At 42.8% G+C, this 16,843-nt stretch overlaps 2 protein-coding genes across 4 annotated transcripts in view; both read left to right on the top strand.

Moving 5' to 3' along the window:
* Positions 1 to 29: 29 nt before the first annotated feature.
* On the top strand, positions 30 to 6,669 carry TOMM5 (translocase of outer mitochondrial membrane 5). The gene is made up of 2 exons (XM_003122021.6): positions 30 to 196; positions 3,793 to 6,669. Exons 1-2 carry the CDS (start codon positions 76 to 78, stop codon positions 3,825 to 3,827), a joined length of 156 nt encoding a protein of 51 aa, XP_003122069.1. The 5' UTR covers positions 30 to 75; the 3' UTR covers positions 3,828 to 6,669.
* Positions 3,793 to 16,843, top strand: part of FBXO10 (F-box protein 10) — a 96,507-nt gene continuing 83,456 nt past the window's right edge. For all 3 annotated transcript variants that reach the window (XR_014824094.1, XM_084989949.1, XM_084989962.1), the window contains exon 1: positions 3,793 to 3,914. The gene's annotated coding sequence lies outside the window, so the exon portion shown is untranslated. The remainder of the gene's footprint in view (positions 3,915 to 16,843) is intronic.

Genomic DNA, 16,843 nt, shown 5'->3' with positions numbered 1-16,843 from the left:
GGTCGAGTTCCGGGCGCCCCACGGAAGCTGAGAATTGCAGAGCGCGACCACTGGAATTGGTGAGGCAGAGCCGCGATGTTCCGGATCGAGGGCCTCGCGCCGAAGCTGGACCCTGAGGAGATGAAACGGAAGATGCGTGAGGATGTGATCTCTTCCATACGGAACTTCCTCATCTATGTGGCCCTGCTGCGAGTCAGTGAGTGTCCTTTCAGGCTGTGGCCGTGAAACTAACAGGGAGCTCGCGGACACTGCCCTCCAACTTTGATCCCATTGGCCTTTGGGGGCCTTGAACTAAACTAAGCGGTCGCTGGGCGCAAGGGACGTGCACGTCGAGGGCAGCGGGCGCATGCGCGACGCGGTTAGGATCTGCTTGTGAGGGCTGGAGTGTTTTAGGGCACGCGGCGACCTGGACCTCGAGGTTGAATCACGGTCCAGGGTAATCACCCAGCCCGACCGTTTGAAATGAAAGCGCCTCAAGGGTTATCTCCCAGAGCAGCTACCTCGTTTTGCACACAGAAAAACTTGTGTCTAGAGTGGATAAATGGCAGGCTCAAGGTCACTCAGCGATTTGGTGAATGATCTTGACCTAGAATCCAGAATTCTTTACTCGCTGCCAAGTTTCCTTCCATTATTGCTGACCTCTGAAATCCAAAAGGTTTTGTTCCTTTTATTTGTATGGAGGGCGGAGTAAATAATTGCTATTTTAAAAGAATGACGAAAAAAGAGTATGAGTTAATAGGATTAATTTTTTTTTCTCTTGGCCACACAGAGGCATATGGAAGTTACCCGGCTAGGAATCTAATCTGAGCCAGAGCTGCAGCCTATGCCACGGCTGCAGTAACAGCCGGATCCTTAACAACTGCTCTGGACCGGGGCTGGAACCGCGCCTCCACAGAAACAAACCCGATGTGTTAATCACTGGGCCACAGTGGAAACTTCCTAATAGGACTGATGATAATACCTGAGAGTTTATTCGATTTTATTTTTGATAGAAACTATTTGCACTGCCTGATCTTCACAATAGCCCTGGGAGAGGCAGGACATAAATCTCTGTCCACTTTGCAAATAAGAACTCCACATTTAGAGGGCACTTACGCAAATTATCAGAATTACCAGCACACAATATTAGATCTGGATGCAGTTTTATAGATCAGTTTTCTAGTTTTACTGATAGGAATTTGAGAAGCACTTTGCCCCTCCGTCTCATTTTCAGTTCAGTGTTCTTTTCCTTGTTCCTTGCTGTATGTTAGTAGGTCCTTGATGAAGAGGAAGAGACGATTCAAATAAATGAAGGTCATACTAAGGTCATCTTGTAGAGGGCTCCTTTTGGGCCTAGGGCCAGAACTCCCTAAAGTCTTGTCCCCTTAATCTGCCCCCTTCGCTGTCTGTGGTAATACTGTGCTTCCCCGGAAGAGGGAGCCCTGGTGAACAGGCCACCTCAGATTGTCCAGCTCCAACAGCTTTTTACAACTCCCAATTTATTTCTTCCTCTTTTTTTGGTTGACTTAGCTGCCGGTAAAATATTTGCTTCTTTTCAATGACCTTTGTATTCGATATGAGTTGTTTTTTTAAAAAAAAATACAGAATACTGTTCCTTATGATTTTTAAATTGATACAATATGCATGTTATACAAGTCACTCAAAGTGTACAATTTATTGGTTGCTAGTGTAGTCAGAGTTGTGCAGCCATCACTACAATCTATTTTAGAACATTTTATTTCCCTCTGAAAGAAACACCATGTCATTACTGATCATTCCCATTTTTTGTCTTTAGGGATTTTCCAATTCTGGACATTTCATATAAATAGAATTGTACAGTACTGTGACTTTGTGTCTAGCATAATGTTTTCAGGGTTCATCTATACTTTTTTATTGCCAAATAGTATGCCAATTTCTGGATATATCATACTTTGTCCATTCTTTTGATGGCTGTTAACTTTTTTTTGTGATTAGAATTTATTGTTTTTTTTTTTTTCACAACACTTTAGGTTATTCATTTTATTTATTTATTTATTTTTTGCCTTTTCTTGGGCCACTCCTGCGGCATATGGAGGTTCCCAGGCTAGGGGTCCAATCGGAGCTGTAGCCACCAGCCTATGCCAGAGCCACAGCAACGTGGGATCCGAGCCGCGTCTGCAACCTACACCACAGCTCACGGCAACGCCGGATCGTTAACCCACTGAGCAAGGGCAGGGACCGAACCCGCAACCTCATGGTTCCTAGTCGGATTCGTTAACCTCTGCGCCACGACAGGAACTCCTTTTTTTTTTTTTTTTTTTTTTCACAACACTTTTACTTTATTTTATTTTATTTTATTGTTGTTTTTAAAGACTGGTCATACTGTTGACTTTGTCAGCTTCTGAGAGATTTCCGTGTGTTCAGTTTAATATTAGCATATGTAACCAGCACTACCAGAAAGACTATTTCCAGAACTCTTTATCTTGTAAAACTGAAGCTATAGCTATTAAACAATAATTCCTTGTTCCCCCCTCCTCCCAGCTCCTGGCAACCACCATTCTACTTTAAGTCTTTGTGATTTTGACCAAGTATCCATCTAAGTGGAATCATAACAGTATTTGTTTTTTTGTAACTGACTTTTAATTTTGCAAAATGTCCTAACATTCATCTGTGTTGTGGCATATGTCAAAATTTCCTTCCTTTTTAAGGCTGAATGATATCCATTTGTATATATATACCCATTTTGCTTATCCATTCATTGTCCAAGTGTCTTGGGACACTTGGGTTGCCTCTTTATTTTATCTGTTGTAAAGAATGCTGCTGTGAACGTGGAGGTATAGATATCTCTACTCTTAGTTTTTTGAGGAAACACTATGCTGTATTCTATAGCAGCTAGACTGTTTTACATTCCCAGCAACAGTGCACAAGGGTTCCAGTTTCTCCACATCCTTGCCAGCCATCCTAGTGGGTGTGAGTGGTATCTCACCGTAGTTTTCATTTCCATTTTCCTAATGATGAGTGGTGCTGAGCATCTTTTCATGTGCTTGTTTTGGCTGTAGCCTTTTACACAGAACACTATCACTTCCTTAGATCCCTTTTACAACCCTTCCTTGTTTTCTAGACATTTATATCTACATCACCTCACTGGACCCTCATCATAACTGAAGTAGGACTGTAGCAGGTATGACCTAGAGCACAAAAATGGTGTACAGTCAATCAGCAGGGGAACCAAAATATGTGTCCAGCTCTTCTGGATCCCTGCCTCAGTGTTTTCCCCTACCCTCTGCCTTCTTTCAAATGAGTTTTTACAAGCAAAAAATGCCAGGACTTCCTGTTGTGGCTTAGCGGGTTAAGAACCCGACACAGTGTCCTTGAGGATGTGAGTTCGATCCCTGGCCTTGCTTAGTGGGTTAAATATCTGGCATTGCCACATTTTGACCCCTGGCCTGGGATCTACCATATTCCATATGCCGTAGAAAAGAAAAAAGTGAAAAATCACAATTTGTTTGTTTCTTCGACAGTTAAATCACAACGTAAAGGCTTGTCAGTTGAAGGAGGACTGGATTTACTCTTTATGGTCCTAAGAGGGAGAACTACCTGGAGAAAAGATTTTATATAGTGCAAGAATGAACTTTATAATAGTCCGAGCTGCATGACAGGAAATGGGCTGCCTTGAAAGACAGTGCATCCATTTTGCTGGGTGTGGACTTGGAGTTGTTTTGAAAAATGTGTTGAACTAAATCTGTCAGGTTTATTCCCCATTCTTAAAGTTCTGTAATATAACTTGTAGGCTAATAGATCTGAAAACAAATGCTGGGTTTACTTTTCTTTCAGCTCCTTTTATCTTAAAGAAATTGGACAGCATATGAAGAGTGGGCATCACGTGTGAACGCATGATGTGAAGAGCCTGGTTACAGTTTCTACTCTTGTCTGCAGATGAATAAGCCCAGAGAGATGTAAGAGACTCTTTGAATGGACATAAACATTCTGCTTGTTAAGAACAAGTTTGGCTTTGGTAACTGACGTTTATAGCTAAAAGATAAAGCCATTTGGGAATTAGGAAAAGATGTTTTGTGGTCATAGTACACCCTTTTTGCCTGTGATAATCAGCCTTCATGAATGTTGATATAATTGTAAATGATGTCAAACTCCATTTTCTAGCAAGTGTTAATTATAAGGGAATTATATCTGCAATGGCACTGTCTTGTGAGTCATTTCTGTGTACTTTTTTACTTTCATCTGGAGTATATTTGTTGAAGAGTTCCCTTCAATTTGTTATGTTTTGTGGAAGCCAGCACACAATGCCATCATTTAAGCACAAGACCATTCGTCTATATTTTAATACGTGTACCAGCCAAGACAATAGGGCTTTTATTTGGCTTAACCCATGTTTTGCAGCAAACTGACAGTCACTGGTGAGGCTATTATAATGTGACTGTTACTGAGTCCTTCTTGTTAGGGACTGGAGAATTTACTAATCCTGATAAAATGCCATGGTTTTATGCTTAAGCAGTCTTTGCAAAAGGCAGTGTTACTGCAGGATGCCAAGAATATGTAATGCCACCAAAGGGGAAAATGTTATAGTTAAGTCAGATGCTTCTTGAAGTTTGTTGGGAGAAGGGGATGGTGCTTAACCTTCTTCCCAGATGCAACTACATTCATTTCCTTTTATCTAATTCTGTTGGGTTTACGTTTTTGTCTCTCAGTAACATGAGTATGTTGTTATGTTGTGATTTTTCTGTTGTAGACATTATCTCCTGACTTTTTGTATGTAAGGATTTGTGTCTTTCCTCTCCTTGACTCCATCTCTCACACATCTCATTTCTTTTTTTCTTCCAGTTAATATTAGTGTGATTTTGATTAGATTGATTTCATTAGGGCTCCAAATGCTGTTCATTGTTTTCTTTTTCCTTTTTTTATTTTCCTAGTTAGAGTTTTCTGTGCACTTAACACACTAGATCAGCTAAACTTTTTGCCATATGTCTAAATTGCTTACGGCATTTAGTATCAGCAGGTACACTTGTTTTGTCTTCCTGAGTAAGCCTTTCCTGATGCTTTTGGACCTGTCCCAGTCTGGACTGATAGTCTTCTGTGCCTGGTGCCTGGCTGTATTCTGGGATCTCCCTTCACCACCATCCTGGGAATGCCTTTTCCCTCTTCTCTCATGCTGAAGCTCTTGTTTTCCATATCTCGTGGCCAGTGTGTGTCCCTGAATCTCTGTGTTGAGTACAGTACCCCTGCCCATAACTGTCCAGTATCTCACAACCCAGAGAACCCTCTAATTTACCCTTGTCAGAAATAAAATTCTAATTTGGGGAGGGAGGTGGGGAAGAGAGGCTGCTTAGCTCTGGAGAGTTGCATAGAGCATCTAACTACTTAAACCTACAACCAATTTCATTTTCTTTTTACAGCCGTACCTGTGGCATATGGAAGTTCCCAGAGTAGGGGTTGAATTTGAGCTGCAGCTGCCAGCCTCTGCCACAGCCACAGCAACGTGGGAGCCAAGTTGCATCTGCAGCCTACACCACAGCTTGTGGCAACACCAGAACCGTAACTCACTGAGCAAGGCCAGGGGTCAAATCTGCATCCTCATGGATACTAGTTGGGTTCTTAATTGGCTGAGCCATAATGGGAACCCCCAACCAAATTTTTTTTTTTTTTTTTTTGGTATCTATTCCTTCATGGCCTACTTTTAAAAGGTACACGACGTCACTGGTTCCCAAATGTTTTAGGGATTCTATGATGTAAATTGAGTTGTTTTGCTTTTGCTTCTGCTGACTCCAAATTTAGTTTTCTTGGGTCTATCATTTATTTACTGTTTGTCCACCTGCTTTCCAACTTCTGACTTTGTTGCTATTGTCTCCTTTCCTTTTCTATCCTTTTAGGTTTATACCTAATCTTTAAACAAACATCTTAAACAAAAAATCTTTGATGTTGTTTAATGGAATCTCAGGAGGCAGAGGAATTAGAAGCTGGTTCTCAATCCAGCATCTTTGCCCAGAGAGCATGTATTTTACCCATGTGTCGGGAGACATGTTTCTACAATCTTTTCTTAGCCTCTTTGCTTCTATTTTCTATGCTGAAAACGCCATCTTGTCCTGCTTTACTTTACCCCATATTCCTGCTTGAAAAACAGTCGCAGTGGTGGTAAATGACTTAAGAACCAAGACCTAAAGGCATATGTTATTCATATGGTCACCTGAATGAGGACATAATGCGTTGGTCTAGGCATGCTCGACCTGTGCAGATTGGCAGCTGCTTGCACAGCATATGTCCTGTTAAAATAAGAGAAAGAGGAACCTCACGGCCCCAGGGGGTTTATGAGTGGTCATTAGCAGAATGTGCATCAGCAAGGAGACCCAGGTGCAAACCTAGGCACACCAGGTTGCCGGGTGCCCTTTGTGGAAGCACAATAATGATTCTCTAGATGCTATGCATAGACAGCTAACACCAAGCTTCCCCAAACACTAATGATTGTTAAATGCCTAAAGGTCAGAATGAAAGCTTAACCATCTACAAGCTATGTGGCTTTTAAAATGATAAAAGAACTTTTAAAAATAATTAAAAAAAAAACTATATCCTGCATCTACAACCCCCTCCACACTTGATGTAATCCTAAAGAGCACAATAAAAGCAGTGTGGTTTCTTGAGGCAGTGCTCTTGGTCCCTGAGACCTTGAGTCCCCCAGTTCCCACCTTTAATTAAGATAAATGTCTCTATGTCTTGTTTTATTTTAACCTTTTTCTTAAGTTTCACAGCACCTGTTCTTTGGCTCTCACCTGCTGAGCTGGTCTCGGCACCCATGTGATGCTATGTTTCATGCTGGTAATTTATATCCATTCCAAACTTAAGAGGGTGAGTATATAGCACCATGGTCATAAACACTGGCTCTAAAGACAAGCAGACCTGATTTTGGGTCCTGGCTCCAAGACTTAAGAGATGGTTGACTTTTAGCAGCTGAATGTCTGTATCTCATTTTCTTCATCTGTAAAATTAGCAAAATAGATATATCAATCTGCTTCACTGTGTGCTAAGGGTGATATGAAAGAATACAAATAGAGCGGTTAGCACAGTAGTGGGAGTTCCCTTCCTGGCTCAGCAGTAATGAACCTGGCCAATATCCATGAGGATGCAGGTTCTGTGTCGTAAGCTGTGGTGTAGGTCACACATGTGGCACGGATCCTGCATTGCTGTGGCTGGCAGCTGCAGCTCTGGTTTGACTCCTAGCCTGGGAACCTCCATAGGCCACAGGTATGGCCCTCAAAAAAAAAACACAGTAATGATGTTTGGTAAACTGGTTATTAATGGTTAGTCTTTGGTATAAGGTGTTCAGAAATGACTGTGCTTGCATTCACTGCATTAATAGGTTTTGTTCCTTTCTCCAGATGCTGTGAGATAGCATACTTGCTATCTGTATATAAACTTCAAATGTACTGAGCACATTAAATTCATTATCTAAAAAAGAACCCTAACTAATCAGTGTTAATGTCATTTTACCTATGGAGGGTTTGAGACTCTGGAAGTTTCAGTGGCCAGTAAATAGCAGCTGGCCAAGGTTTAGGGCCTTTTGATGTTTATTTATTGTACCCTATCCTTTAGTGCTTGATGGGGTGTTACCCTGGTTCTGGCATATGTTCAAGCCAGAACAAGAGAAAATGTGACAGTGCAGTTTTTTATGGCTGACTTTTAAAAATTCAGGCCGTAAACTGTACCAGGGTGTCTAATACTTGTAATTAACAATTCTGAAACAGTATATTAGAACACAGTTGGAGAGATAGATACAAGTAGATATGTATGTGTTTGGTTTGAATATGTAATATGAAATAGGAAAGAACCTAGCAAATTTGAATTGTGTAAACTCTTGAAAAGTATCATTGAAAGAAATGGGGATAATTGGGAGAAAATTTTTGTTAATTCTCCCCAAACAGGTTTGCATAGAGGGAAATACGAATTTTGCGGACTTCTCATTGTGGCACAGCAGAAACGAATCTAACTAGGAACCATGAGGTTGCGGGTTTGATCCCTGGCCTCGCTCAGTGGGTCAAGGATCCTGTGTTGCTGTGAGCTATGCTGAAGGTTGCAGATGCGGCTCGGATCTGGTGTTGCTGTGGCTCTGGCGTAGGCGGGCAGCTGTAGCTCAGATTCGACCCCTAGCCTGGGAACCTCCATGTGCTGCAGGTGAGGCCCTTAAAAGACAAGACCAAAAAAAAAAAAAAGTAGGAATTTTGCTCCTGAATTAGGCTAGTGTCCGGAGTTCCCGTCGTGGCTCAGTGGTTAACAAATAACAACTAGGAATCATGAGGTTGCGGGTTTGATCCCTGGCCTTGCTCAGTGGGTTAAGGATCCGGCGTTGCTGTGAGTTGTGGTGTAGGTCACAGACACGGCTTGGGTCCAAGTTGCTGTGGCTCTGGCATAGGCCAGCGGCTACAGCTCTGATTGGACCCCTAGCCTGGGAACCTCCTTATGCTGTGGGAGCAGCCTAGAAGAGGCAAAAAGACAAATAAAATAAAATAAAATTAGGCTAGTGTTGTGCTACCAGTGCATTTCACTTCAGACTGCTTTAACATCGCTCTTTGTAGTTCTTCTGTGAAGTGAGTTAGCATTTCAATTACAGTGTGTTCCGTGCTTTACAGCTGGGCAAACTTAGGCCTAGATTTGGAATGAAGAACAAGTAAGGAATCAACTTCTTTTTCTCTTCCCCCTCCTTTCCTTGAGCTGAGGCATCTCTTTACCTGTAAGATCCAGGCACCAGAGAGTGTTGTAGATAGTATCAAAAAGAAATCAGCCAGACATTTTACTCTATTTTGCTGTAACTTGATCACTTGATAAATTCTGCATGTAGCTTAGGTCATCAAAGAAGCCACTAAAGAGGAATTGGCAAGCTTTCTGCTCAAGGTCAGATGGTAAATACTTTAGGCTTTGTGAGCTCTCTGGTCCCTGTCACCTCTTCAGCTGCAGAGTGAAAACAGCCATAGACAACATGTAAACAGATGGGCACGGCTGTGATCCAGTAGCACTTTATGCAGAAACGGGGCAGGCTGGATTTGGTTTATAAGGCACCTGCTCCAAAAGGGCCGAATTTGGCCAAGTCTGAAATGGCCTCCACCAATACAGAACTGTTTTATTATTAGGTGAGATGTTTAGTTCTATTGCAAATCATATAGGGAAAATGATTTAACATAGGATCTGGCTCTTTAAAGTCCCAGAGGTTGTAAATTGATTCATCAGTTACTGACTTTCTACTCTATGCCATGCTCTGTGCTAGAAGCCGGGAATGAACAGTCACGAGACCACACTTTGGTTGTCTACAGGTCTTTAAAGACTGCCAGGGAACTGGATATCAGAAGGGACCTCCCATTACTAGAGGTTCAGACTTGAAGGATTAAATGACTGGTTATCTATGGGGAAAGGGAGAGAGGGGAGGGTGAGGCAGGAATCATTGGTTGAGTGTTCAAATCCTTAAACCTGGATGCACTGTGGGGACTAGACTTGAAGGGGAGATCAGGGGATAAATGAGCAGACCTGTATGTATTGAGTCAGTCAGTGCAGTGCAGGGAAAAGAAAGAATTCAGGGAAGACCCTGGAGGTGTGGAGAACATCCTAGATGATCTGGGTGAACCCAGTGTAATCACAAAGGTCTTATAAGAAGGAGAAAGAAGGTTCAGAGAAGCTGTTACAAAGAAGCAGAGGTTGGAATGTGGGCAGCCTCTTTTCCAGAAGCTGGGAAGGATAAGGCACAGATACCCCACCTTGAGCCTTAAGAAGGACCACAGTGCTGCTGATCCCTTGACTTTAACCCCTTAAGACCTGTTTCAGGAGTTCCTCTCGTGGCGCAGTGGTTAACGAATCCGACTAGGAACCATGAGGTTGCGGGTTTGATCCCTGGCCTTGCTCGGTGGGTTAAGGATCCCAAGTTGCTATGGCTCTGGTTGTAGGCCGGCGGCGGCTACATCTCTGATTAGACCCCTAGCCTGGGAACCTCCATATGCTGCGGAAGTGGCCCCAGAGAGGCAAAAAGACGAAACAAAATAAAACAACACAAAAAACCACCTGTTTCAAACCTCGGACCTCCACAACCAAAAGATAATTTGTGTTGTTTGAAGCCACTAAGTTTGAATAATTTATTACAGCAGCAATAGCAAACTAAGACATTTATAGCACTCCTTTTTTTTTTTGTCTTTTTAGGGCCACACCTGTGGCATATGGAGGTTCCCAGGCTAGGGGTCGAATCGGAGCTACAGCTGCCAGCCTACACCACAGCCACAGCCATGCAAGATCCAAGACCCGTCTGTGACCTACGCCACAGCTCACAGCAACATCGGATACTTAACCCACCGAGAGAGGCCAGGAATCGAGCCTGCAACCTCATGGTTCCTAATCGGATTCGTTAACCACTGAGCCACGACAGGAACTCCTAGCACTCCTTCTTTCATTTCTTCTTATCATGGCCTTATCCTCTTTATATCTAGGGTAAACCCCTTACCTGTTTTGCTACCTTTTGCAGACTTTATTATTCACTCACTGTGTGATCATTCTTGAAATACTTCCTGGTCCTGGATTACCTTCTCTTTAAAAACTTTCTCAGCCATGACCATGGCTTTAATTGCCATCTATCTAGAAGAAACTCCCAATGTTTACTTCAGGTTGAAATGTTGGCCATGTTTGGATATCCAGGTGCCCACCGAGTATCTCCAGCTCACAGAAATTTTCAGCTTAGCAGGTCCAAAACTGTACCCATTATTATTCCTTTGAAACTTGTTGCTTAATTCAGTAATGACACCATCAACATAGCTGCTTAAACCGGACATCAAAGAGACTTCCTTGAATCCATAATCACATCTCTGAAATCCCTTTTGCCATACACATTAAAAGGTTTGGAAATTAGGACATGGAATTTTGGGGTGGGGCGTTCTGCCTACCAAGTGTAATAAAGGTTTGTAATAAAGCCTTTGTGGCTCAGTGGTAACAAATCTGACTAGTATCCATGAGGACGAGGGTTCTGTCCCTGGCCTCGCTCAGTGAGTTAAGGAACCGGCGTTGCAGTGAGCTATGGTGTAGGTTGCAGATGTGGCTTGGATCCTGCATTGCTGTGACTATGGTGTAGGCCAGCAGCTGTAGCTCTGATTGAACCCCTAGATTTGGGGGTTAGGTTGAGAGTTTCCTTCTGGCCAAATCTGCTGTCTCTGGAAAGTCATTGCTGACTTCAGCCTTCTTTAGTCACTCAACCCCACGGCCATAGCCTAGATTTAATTTCTTTCCTCCAATACAAAGAATGTAGCCCCATCAGTCCCCATCCTGGATCTATTCACCCTACCACCTAGTAGGAGGGTCTGCTTCACCACCCTCCTGCCTCAGCTTATACTCCGTTAGCCATCACTGTCATTGTTCTTGCATATGCCTCCAATTCTGTTCCCTGCTTCTAGCTTCATTGTACTTCCTTGGCAAAACCCCACCCTGGTCAAATCCAACCCTGCCTCCTCTGTGCAGCTGAAAGTTTCTGGAAGGACAGAAACATCCTAACAGGTTCCACTTGGAAAATGATAACTGTTACCTTCAGTTGGGTCCTGCAGGACCACCATCATTCCTTAGCTCATTCTTTCTTCTCTATTCAACAAACATTTCATACCTTCTCACACTCTGGGATCTCCCTTCATCTTCAAACTCAGCTGATGATGTTGCTTCTTCTTGCCCTGAGAAAACAGAGGAAAGCTTCCATAATCTTTTACGCTATGATACCCACCCAACAGCATTTGTACCCTTCCTCCTATTAGGAATGTTGGCCCCTATTTAAGGCCAATCACACCCTGCATCAGCTACCCAAGAATTTCCTCCAGCAACTTCCCCTCTTCTCTGTCATCCACTTTTCTTACTTTCTTGGATCATTGGCAATGGTATTCAAAAGGGCTGTGATTTCTTCTGTCTCAGAAAGAATTTTTTTTTATCAATTACACTTTAATTAAAAAAAAAATTTGTTTTTGTTTTTGTTTTTGTGGCTGCACCTGAGGCATGTGGAAGTTGCCAGGCTAGGAGTTGAATCAGAGCTGTAGCTGCTGGCCTACACCACAGCCACAGCCATGCCAGATCCGAACTGCGTCTGTGACCTACACCACAGCTCATGGCAATGCTGGATCGTTAACCCACTGAGCAAGGCCAGGAATTGAACCCGCGTCCTCATGGATGCTAGTTGGGTTCATTACCTCTGAGCCATGATAGGAACTCCCAGAAATAATTTTTTTTTAAAAAAAAGCCCTGTTACCAATCTGTTCCCCCAAGGAGATGCTGAGATTTTGTGTGGGAGGTTGGGGTGGGGGATATTTTGGGGAAGAACACTTTAGAGAGCAAGTAAAACAAGTTTGGCCAGGTAGAGAAGTGGCACTTTGATGCAGCTGCAAATAGGGCGATCAACCACCCAGGACAGGCCTGGTTTTAGCACTGAGACTCCTGCATTCTAGGAAACCTCTCAGTCCTGGGCAAACCAGAATGTTTGGTCACTCTAGTTACAATAGCAGCTTTAGTCATTCCCACAGGTATTTGATGCTGGGTGGCCCTTCAGCAAAATCCTAAACAAGGCCAGAGTGCCTTTGGCCTCTTGCATGGACTAGCCGTTGCATGGGGGCTGCTGGGTGAGTGTGTAACATTGGAGGCAGCTTCCTTCAGCTGAGGGCAGCCGCAGCAGCCAACATTCCGAGCTGCCAGGGAAATGAATTCTGTGATTCCAAAGTTGAGATCTGGGTGGTTCACCACAGCATCTGCCATAGTCCTCTTGAATCCTTGCCCCTCGCCGTCTCCCATCCCATTTCTCTGCTCTCCATTAAGTGCCTGCATAAGGTTTGTTTATATTTTCACTTCCTTCCTCCCATTATCTCCAGAACCCAATCCAGTTAGGCTTGCATCCCTACCAATCTTCTGAGACTGCTCTTGTCAAGGTTAACACTGGCCTATCTTACCCTGTCAGCAGCATTTAACTCACTCTTACTGTTTTAACCATCTTCTGGGCCATCTTTTGTCTTTTTTTTTTTTTGTTGTTGTTGTTGTTGTTGTTGCTATTTCTTGGGCCGCTTCCATGGCATATGGAGGTTCCCAGGCTAGGGGTCTAATCGGAGCTGTAGCCACCGGCCTACGCCAGAGCCACAGCAACGCGGGATCCGAGCCGCGTCTGCAACCTACACCACAGCTCACGGCAATGCCAGATCGTTAACCCACTGAGCAAGGGCAGGGACCGAACCCGCAATCTCATGGTTCCTAGTCGGATTCGTTAACCACTGTGCCACGACGGGAACTCCTTGTGGGCCTTCTTAATTTCCTTCCTATCCACCCGTTTATTCCACTCATCCACCCTTCCACAGATTCTTTTGTTGGTTCTTCATCTCAAACTTTTGAAACTTGGAGTACCCTAGGCTTCAGTCCTCAGACCCCTTTATACAGTATAGATTCTGCACTGACACTTGGTGATCTTCTGTGAGTCCTTGGCTTTAAGTGACATTTATGGGCTTAGAACTCTCAAATTTATATCTCTAGCCTACACCTCTCCCCTTAATTCCAAATTTGTCTAATAACAAATTCTCAGTCTTGCCCTTTCATGAAACCTATTCCTCTCTCAGTCTCAGGAAAGGATCATTCTTTTTTTTCACTTTTTAGGGCCACACCCGTGGCATATGGAAGTTCCCAGGCTAAGGGTCGAACTGGAGCTACAGCTGCTAGTCTACACCACAGCCACAGCAACACCAGATCTGAGCTGGGTCTGCGACCTATACCACAGCTCTCGGCAACGCCAGATCCTTAACCCACTGAATGAGGCCAGGGATCAAACCTGCATCCTCATGGATCCTACTAGGGTTTGTTAACCACTGAGCCACACAGGGAACTCCAGGAAAGGATAATTCTATCTTTCCAGTTGTTTAAATGAAAAATCTGACCTCTTCTCACCAGTGTCATTGCACCACCATGATCCAAACCATCATCATCTCTCTTCTGAATTACTGCTGTAGACTCCCCGCTTCCACCCTTGCCCCTCTGCATTAACTGCTTCAACATAACAATCATTGGCTCTCTGAAAATGAAACTAATCACTCCTGCTGAAATCCCTCCGTGACTTCCGGTCCTACTCATAGTAAAAGCTGAAGTCCTGCTGCTTGCCCACAAAGTTCTGTACAGTCCGGTCCTCGTTACTTCTTTTTTTTTTTTTACAAAGTGAAATATTCTTTTTATTGTATCTACATTTTGTGTCATTGAAATCATGTTGTCTCCTAAAATTATTTTTTTTGTGGATTATGTATGATCAGGGTTCAATTTTTTGTTATTATTTTTTTAATAGTTATTTCCCCAATACAATTTTTTTTCTACTGTACAGCATGGTGACCCAGTTACACATATATGTACACATTCTATTTTTGCACATTATCATGCTCCATCATAAGTGACTAAACATAGTTCCCAGTGCTACACAGCAGGATCTCATTGCTGATCCATTCCAAAGGCAATATTTTGTATCTATTAACCCCAAACTCCCCAACCACCCCACTCTCTCCCCCTCCCTCTCCCCCTTGGCAACCACAAGTATATTCTGCTAGTCCATGATTTTTTTTTCTGTGGAAAGCTTCATTTGTGCCTTGTATTAGATTCCAGATATGTGATACCACATGGTATTTGTCTTTCTCTTTCTGTCTTCACTTAGTATGAGAGTCTCTAGTTCCACCCATGTTGCTGCAAATGGCATTATGTTGTTTTTTTTTATGGCTGAGTAGTACTCTATTGTGTATATATACCACATCTTCCTAATCCAATCATCTGTTGATGGACATTTGGGTTGTTTCCATGACTTGGCTATTGTGAATACAGCTGCGGTGAACATGTGGGTGCATGTGTCTTTTTTAAGGAAAGTTTTGTGTGGATATATGCCCAAGAGTGGGATTGCTGGGTCATATGGTAGTTCTATGTATAGATGTCTAAGGTATCTCCATACTGTCCTCCATAGTGGTTATACCAGCTTCCATTCACCAACAGTGCAGGAGGGTTCCCTTTTCTCCACACCCCCTCCAGCATTTGTTATTCGTGGACTTATTAATGATGGCCTCATTACTTCTTTATGATTATCTCTCCCTCATGTGCTCCGGCCATAGTGCCCTTCTCCTTGCACCCTCAAACAAACAAGACATGCTACTGTCTCAGGGCCTTTGCACGGGCTGTTTCCTCTGCCTGGAATGCTCTCTTTCTTTAGATTTTCAAGTACCTCACTCCCTCTCCTTGGGTCTCTGCTTAAATAGCATTTTTCCAGTGAGGCCTTTACCAACTTCTTCAAAGGTCACAAGATATTTCAGTTTGTGAAAATCCAGCAAGTTGTACACTTAGGATATTTGCATTTTTCTATAGTAACATTATATATCAAAAATTTTTTTTTAACATCAAAAAAAATTTTTTTTAATTACAAACTCTCCGGCATTCCATACCCCCTCTTCTTTATTTTCATTCCTGGCACTTACTTAATTTTTTTTCCTTCTTTATTTTATTTATTATCTGGCTCCCTTTGTCAAATATATGCTTAATGTAGAAGAATGCCTGGCACCTAATAGGTACTCAGTATTCTTTGAATAATAGAATTGAAGTAGAATGGAGAAGTTTTTAACTAGTTATGGGAAATGTGAGAGTAAGCTAACTGAAAGAAGGTCAGATGGTGTTGGTACTACCCCCCGTTAAAATTAGGTGATGATGAAGTTGCAGTGCTTGGATGTGGGCTTTTTCTGAACCACCTCTCTGCTGCCCAAGCTCAGACAAGTAGAGAGTTGGATTCATCCAGGGGTCATGGTTGCCACATGGATAAGGCGATATGACAGGGTCAGGGTGTGGCTGAAATAATGCATGAGGCATCTAAGCTGGTTAAGGAGGAAAAGGCAGAAGGAGCGGAAGGCCAGGAAGAAAACAGGGGTCAGTCCTGCTGAGGGCAGCTGCAGGAGTGCAAGCACGACAATAGCCCTGATAACCTGTTATGCCCCAAATACCTTTCCTTGCCTTTTAATGGAGAGAAAGGTTCTTGTCCTGAAAAACAATCCACTCATTTTGTGTTTTCCAAAGAGAGATGTCACCAACTTGTGGCCTGTTACAAGGTCATAGTTTGCTGGTTTTACAGCTAAGCCTATATGGAGTAGTCTGACCTACCACAATTTACTCTCCCTTTAGAATCATGGACATATTTGCACTTAGCTACTAGGAGGAAAGAAAGTAGCTAAGTGCAAATATGTCCATGATACCAAAGGACTGAAGACGAATTTTTATGGGACGGTGTGGAAATAAGACTGCTGGTTATGATATGGCAATGGACATGCATGTGGTTCTTTTCCCAAAATTCAAATTACATTGTCTCTGATTATTTGAGCTGATGGAAGAGAAGCAATATATAGATTATTTAGAATAATATATTGCAAAAAAACATTTTTAGAAATGTGGTCAATAAGAATTAAAACCAGGAAATAATCAAATAAATTGCTCAGCTTCACATCATTAGTAAAATTCAACATTTATCTTTTTATTTTTTTCCAGGGCTGTACCTGTAGCATATGGAAGTTCCCAGGCTATGGGTTGAATTGGAGCTACAGCTGCTGGCCTACACCACAGCCACAGTAATGCCAGAATGGGCCTCGTCTGCAACTCACACTGGAGCTCAGGGCAACACTGGATCCTTAACCCAGTGAGCTAAGCCAGGGATGAAACCCATGGATACTAGTTGAGTTCTTAACCTGCGGAGCCACAATGGGAATTCCTTTAATATTTCTTTTTTGGTAGAAAAAGGATTCAAAATAACTATGTCTTCAGGTTTATGGGTAAATGATTTTCTGTTCACATAAAATTTTAAGAGTAAATTGTGCTAGGTGTCATTTATTTGGGAATCAAA

The sequence above is a fragment of the Sus scrofa genome, chromosome 1, assembly GCF_054392235.1.
Source record: "Sus scrofa isolate SSC_HxYL_T2T_F1_AM1 chromosome 1, Sscrofa_HxYL_maternal_Yorkshire_Landrace_v2.0, whole genome shotgun sequence".
Classification (NCBI taxonomy): domain Eukaryota; kingdom Metazoa; phylum Chordata; class Mammalia; order Artiodactyla; family Suidae; genus Sus; species Sus scrofa.
This window is presented reverse-complemented; position numbering and strand designations above follow the sequence as displayed.

What these genes read in the sequence shown, in the direction of transcription:
- TOMM5 (XM_003122021.6), top strand. Translation starts at nt 76, where the DNA reads ATGTTCCGGATCGAGGGCCTCGCGCCGAAGCTGGACCCTGAGGAGATG. An exon ending in TGTGGCCCTGCTGCGAGTCA is followed by an intron (nt 197 to 3,792) that starts GTGAGTGTCCTT and finishes CTTTTCTTTCAG; the next exon opens with CTCCTTTTATCTTAAAGAAA.